Source organism: Monodon monoceros, unplaced genomic scaffold (genome assembly GCF_005190385.1).
Source record: "Monodon monoceros isolate NGI ecotype Baffin Bay Population unplaced genomic scaffold, NGI_Narwhal_1 Super_Scaffold_12, whole genome shotgun sequence".
In the NCBI taxonomy this organism is placed as follows: domain Eukaryota; kingdom Metazoa; phylum Chordata; class Mammalia; order Artiodactyla; family Monodontidae; genus Monodon; species Monodon monoceros.
In genome coordinates, this window is record NW_021703768.1 from 92,739,594 (window position 1) to 92,746,181 (window position 6,588).

The window sequence follows — 6,588 nt, forward strand, 5'->3', positions numbered from 1 at the left end:
ATGGTTTTATGCCTTAGAAACTGGCTAGTAGGGGAAAAGGTCATATATATAGTTTTTAAACATCATAGTAGCCTATATGTTCACCTTCTTTTCATTACATTGGTAAACATGCCAATTTAATACAAGAATAGGTTCTGATTTTAGAATCTGGCGGTCAGGAAATTATGGGGTATCAAAAGAACTGTAGCATGTTCTCCTCGGAGTGAACAAGACAGGGATTACACTCTCCCTGATGAGCTTTCTAAGTGATATTTTTAAGGAGGTTTGTGCATTCTGTGTTTAGAAGCACAGAGAACCTTGGAATGGAGAATCAGTTTTCCCTCTTGTCTGTTAGTCTGCATCCGGGCACTGGATGACTCTGCCTAAGTCAAAGAAATTTGGCCTGCAGTCAAGGCTGGATCCCAGGGCTGTGGGACCTGACGTTCCTGTACCCCAGGTCTGAGATTTTGTCTGTATCAGATTGTCATCTGATTGCAGACTCTTTCCCTTACACTAAAAGGTGCAGGGTTCTAACTACAAGAGTGAGAATTCTGTATAAGCCTGAAATCACTTTTCAACATGAACCATTTGAGATAATAGATCACATTTTACGATATTAAGGAAAATAACCCAAGGAAGTTAAAAGAAAACAGATCCATGGCCATTAGATAGGACTGTCTCAGAAAGAAGACCAAAAAACCAAAAAACACGTTCAAGTACGGCAACTTCATATAATCATTTTAAGCTTTTAAATCACAAGTCTGAGCTGTAGGAATGTCTTTGTTGATAAATGCAGAAGAAGGATCAGCCACTGGAACCATTTATCTTGCATTTGTTCAAAGCACTGAATAAATTACAGCAAAATTTATAGAGTTTGGAATTTTACTGTGATGTGACAAGTACTCAAAATCAAAGATTTGTTGAATTTGCAAATAATATATATATATATTTACAGTGATTGACCCTTCTTCTAAATCTGTAATTTAAAAGGGGAGGGGGGATACTGCCGGCGGGATCCGGGTTTCCAAGAGTGAGGGCTGCTTGGCTGGTCAAGGCGGCCACCGGCTGGAGCCATGACCCCGAACCTGCGCACCACGCTCATTTTCGGCGGCTTCATCTCCCTGATCGGCGCCGCCTTCTACCCCATCTACTTCTGGCCCCTAATGCGGCTGGAGGAATACCAGAAGGAACAAGCCATAAATCGAGGTGGTATTGTCCAAGAAGACGTGCAGCCACCAGGGTTAAAAGTGTGGTCGGATCCATTTGGCAGGAAATGAAAAGGCTATCACCACCTCTGATTATGAAAGGAGACAGAGTCTTCATGCTTTCAGTTCTGCAGCAAGTACAGTAAATCACCTGGCTAAAGAACGATGGCTGGAGAAGAAAACTCTAGAAGGCTGTAAAGAAGAGTAGTGTGCACCAGGATTAATTCCCTTCTTAAGTATCAAAAGAACCCTGAAACAAATCACACCATTACGAAGGTTTTCATGATTTGGTTTCCTTTCTAAAAATGAAGCTTTCTCACCCAGCTGCATTTGGAGGTGATCTACTTATTATTCATTCTCTACCTCTTACCTACCTGAGCTTCGATATGAATACTAGCAACCAGTAGACTTGGGAAGATCCTAGTCTGTTTTGCCATCTTCCAAATAAGAAGTTTCAGTGAAAAACCACCATATTGAGCAGCCTCATAGGGCTCTTTGAAAATGTTAAAGTTGATAAAACTCTTTGAGGACAAGGTACATTGTACTCTTTAAGAATAAAGAGTTCAACTCAACTATCTCATTGGGAGGGTTGCTGCATTTTGAAAAATAAATAACTATGAAGCAAATCAAACTAAATGGGTATGCATGCCTAGTAGAAATCATGTTGAATTAACTGAGTGAAAATATGTATATTAAAATGATTTCTTCTTACTTCAAAAAAAATAAAATAAAAGGGGAGGGGTCTTCCCTAGTGGTGCAGTGGTTAAGAATCCATCTGCCAATGCAGGGGACACGGGTTCAAGCCCTGGTCCGGGAAGATCCCACATGCTGCAGAGCAACTAATCCTGTGCGCCCCAACTACTGAGCCTGCGCTCTAGAGCCCACGAGCTACAACTACTGAGCCCACACACCACAACTACTGAAGCCCATGCGCCTAGAGCCTGTGCTCTGCAGCAAGAGAAGCCACCGCAATGAGAAGCCCACGCACTGCAACGAAGAGTAGCCCCCGCTCGCCGCAACTAGAGGAAGCCCACATGCAGCAACGAAGACCTGACGCAGCCAAAAATAATAAATAAAATTTAAAAAATAAAAATAAAAGGGGAGGAAAAGTAACCAAACAAAGCAATTTCACATTCTTCACTTCCAAATTCTGGTTGAAGGTATTTGAAAGATCAGGATGGTTTTCCATCTCTGGTGATTTAGACATGTTTTCAAAAACCAAAAGTAATCCAAGAGTATTGTTATTAATATACGTGTTATTCTTCACAAATTTATAGTAACAGCTGCCACCAATTTTGCTGGCTACATAGGGATATCTGTCTGTGGATGCTTCTTTTCATGGTTTCATTCTCTGAATATGTCATAAGCCAAGTTTGCTTAACTATTTTATTAAGTACACTTCTTATTTTGGAATAATTTTATGTGTATAGAAAATTTACAAAGAGTGTGTAGCAAGTTCTCATATACACTTCACCCATCTTCCCCTAATGTTTAACATCTGTAAGTGGGTGGAATCTTGGCCTGCAAAATATATGTCCACATCCCAACCCCCGGAATCTGTGAATGTGACCTTAATTGGAGAAAGAGTCTTTGCTGATGTAACTAAATTAAGGATTTTAAGATGAGATTGTTCTAGATTATATGAATGGGCCTTAAATCCAATGACAGAGATCCTTATAAAAGACACAAAGAGGAGAAACATATAGAGAGCAGAGGACAGGGCTCGGTTTTTCACCAATATTCCTTTTTGGACCTAGGATCCAATCCAGAGTACCACATTGCATTAGCTGTCATGTCTCTCTGGTCTCCTCTGGTCTGTGACAGTTTCATAGTCCTTCTTTGTTTTTCATGATCTTGATAGTCTTGAGCAGCACTGGTCAGATATTTTGTAGACTATCCCCCACTATGGGTTTGTCTGCTATGTTTTTCATGATTAGACTGGGTTATGAGTTCTGGGCAAGAATACCACAGGGTTGTAGTGCCCCTTTCATTACATCATAAGGGATATATATATCCAGATGACTTACCCCTGCTGATGTTCATCTTGACCACTTAGGTGTGGTAGAGTTTTCCAGGTTTCTCCGTTGTGAAGTCACTATTTTCCCTTTCCGTACTCTATTCTTTGGATAGAGTACACTCAAGTAGGTGGGAGATTAAGCTATACCTCCTTGGAGTATGGGGAGGATAGTATGTATTAGAATTTTTCTGTAAGAAATATGCCTTCCTTCCTCCCTTTCTTCAATCATTTATTTATATCAGTATCAATATATGTATATTTATTTTATAATCCAATTCTACATTATGATCTAATACAACATTATTTATTTTTTTGCCCAAATTATTCTAGCTTTTCTGGGTCTTATTTTTATTATTATTTTTATTACATTGTATGGTATTAATTTAAGCTTTCTTTTTGTTCCTTGGTCCATTAGCTATCTGTTGCCACATAACAAATTATCCCTAAGCTTAGTTGCTTAAAACAACAAACATTATTATCTTAGGGTTTCTATGGGTCAGCAATCTGGGTGTGACTTAACTGTGTGCCTCTGGACCCTCACAAGTCTGCAATCAAGGTGTAAGTTGGATCTGTAATCTTCTGAAGCCTCAACTGGGGAGGATCTGCTTTCCCATGCTGACACACGTGTTGTTGGTAGCCCTCAGGTCCTTGCTAACTGTTGCATGTAGCCATAAGCTCCTTGCCATATAAGCAAGAACCAGTCATAGACAGCTCACAACATGGCAGCTGGCTTCCCTCAAAGCAAGAGAGTGAGAGAGGGTGCCCAAGATGGAAACTGTAGTCTTTTTCTAACCTCATCTTGCAAGTGACAGTCTGTCACTTTTGCCCACATTCAAGGGGAGGGGATAATAGAATGGCATGAATATGAGGAGGTGGAATCCCTGAGGGCCATTTTAGAGGCTGCCCACCGCACCCAGTGTTGCACTTTTGTAGTCACTCACTTTACTTCACTAGAATGGACAGAAGGAGAAGAGAAGGGGGAAGCTTTGAAAAGCAAAACCCCAGTGGATTAAATGTTTTGCTTGCAATAATTTTCAACATCGTGTCACATACTACATGGTATCTACCTTCTATTATTGGTCATTTGCACATTTATTTATTCATTCATTTAGGAGTATATGACATGTAACTTCAAATCCATTGTGACATTTCTGATCCCAGGATGTGGTCTGTCTGAAGTCTTTGAAAAACCTTTTTTTCTTCATTAGATAGCACCTGTGTGCTTATAGGTCATTTAAGCCGAAACACCACAGTCCCATTTCCACCAGGTGTCATGTGAGCAGAAGTGGAACAATTATTAATTGTAATTGAAGCTAAATGTAATTACTTTTATAACCTTGAGTTGTTCACATTGAATTCATAAACATTTCATAATGAAACTAGGGAATTACGAAGAATTACTGACAATAAAACCAGTAATTCTTACATTTGAACTCAGTTCATCTTCAGATCCATAACCTTTAAATAAAATCATTTATTTGTGTCTTCTAGTTAAAAAAATAATTCATGCTCCCTGCAGAACACTCGAAAATGAAGAAAAGCCCAAAGGAAAACAACAAAACCACTCCAAACTTTATAGCATAGTGTTAACATTTTGATGCATAGAATTTCCACATTATTTTATACATATTTATGTATACATATATTTAACACCATTGGTATCAAATCTGTAGAATATTTAGAAATGTATTCTGAATATTTTCCTAACTAAATCATTATTTTAGCAAGGATCCACTTGGCTTACCATTATTGTCACTGAAATACCTATGCATGTGAGTTTCTGCTCTGTGGACACCTCTGCACTCATCCAGTAAACATCTATTAACTGCTTACTATAGGCCAGGCAGTGTGTTGATGGCACATGATAGAGAGCCTAGCGCAGTGGAGAGCACCTGCCAGGGATTTGGAAAACTCAATATTTCTTCCAGTTCTGCTACTAATTGTCTCATGTCGTTGGACAGATAAAAACCAATAGCTAACATATATTGAACATTCACTATAAGCTAGCTACTGTTCAAAACCGTTCATTTACACTCTTCACTTATTAAGTTTAATCACAACAGCTTAGCAATGTAGATACTATTATAGCCATACTCATTTTGTAGAGGAAAAGATTGAGGCCAGAGAGGTTAAGGAACGTACCTAAACGCACATAGCTAGTAGGTAGTGAAGGCAGGATTTAACCCTTGTAGCTGATTCCAGAGGTTATGTTCTTAATCACTACTGTATACATTTTTCTTTCTTTTTGTGGTACGCGGGCCTCTCACTGTTGTGGCCTCTCCCATTGTGGAGCACAGGCTGCAGACGCGCAGGTTCAGCGGCCATGGCTCATGGGCCCAGGCGCTCCGTGGCATGTGGGATCCTCCCGGACCGGGGCACGAACCCATGTCCCCTGCATCGGCAGGTGGACTCTCAACCACTGCACCACCAGGGAAGCCCTACTGTATACTTTTGAAGTGACTATGAGCCCTCTGGGCCTTAGTTTCCTCATTGGAAAAATATATGAGTTGTCCTAAAAGTAGATGGTCCCCTATGTCCTCTGCTTGTTTGCATGTATAGTAGCATTTTATCATATGCATAATTAACTTACTCAACTTCAAAATTTCCTCAAATGAAGAGAGCAGGAGATTGGTTCAAAATGGCGGAGTAGAAGGACCTGCTCTCACTCCCTCTTGCGAGAGCACTGAAATCACAACTAACTGCTGAACGATCATTGACAAGAAGACACTGGAACTCACCAAAAAAGATACCCCACATCCAAAGACAAAGGAGAAGCCACAATGAGATGGTAGGAGTAGCACGATCACAATAAAATCAAATCCCATAACTGCTGGGTGGGTGACTCACAAACTGGAGAACACTTAAACCACAGAAGTCCACCCACTGCAGTGAAGGTTCTGAGCCCCACGTCAGGCTTCCCAACCTGGGGGTCTGGCAACGGGAGGAGGAATTCCTAGAGAATCAGACTTTGAAGGATAGCAGGATTTGATTGCAGGACTTCGAGAGAACTGGAGGAAATGGAGACTCCACTCTTGGAGGGCACACACAAAATAGTGTGCGCATTGGGACTCAGGGAAAGGAGCAGTGACCCCAGGGGAGACTGAACCAAACCTACCTGCTACTGTTGGAGGGTCTCCTGCAGAGGCGGGAGTGGCTGTGGCTCACCATGAGGACAAGGGCACTGGCAGCTGAAGTTCTGGGAAGCACTTCCTTGGCGTGAGCCCTCCCAGAGTCTGCCATTAGCCCCACCAAAGAGACTGTAGGTACCAGTGCTGGGTAACCTCAAGCCAAACAACCAACAGGGACGGAACCCAGCCCCACCCATCAGCAGACAAGCGGATTAAAGTTTTACTGAGCTCTGCCACCAAAGCAACAGCAAGCTCTACC

At 41.3% G+C, this 6,588-nt stretch overlaps 1 protein-coding gene across 1 annotated transcript; it reads left to right on the top strand.

The window, feature by feature from the left end:
- Positions 1 to 990: 990 nt before the first annotated feature.
- Positions 991 to 1,898, top strand: LOC114893346 (small integral membrane protein 20-like). The gene has a single exon (XM_029219069.1). It carries the CDS (start codon positions 1,053 to 1,055, stop codon positions 1,254 to 1,256), a length of 204 nt encoding a protein of 67 aa, XP_029074902.1. The 5' UTR covers positions 991 to 1,052; the 3' UTR covers positions 1,257 to 1,898.
- Positions 1,899 to 6,588: the final 4,690 nt, after the last annotated feature.

Excerpts from the sequence above, each read along its gene's own strand:
- LOC114893346 (XM_029219069.1), top strand. The coding sequence starts at position 1,053 with ATGACCCCGAACCTGCGCACCACGCTCATTTTCGGCGGCTTCATCTCC.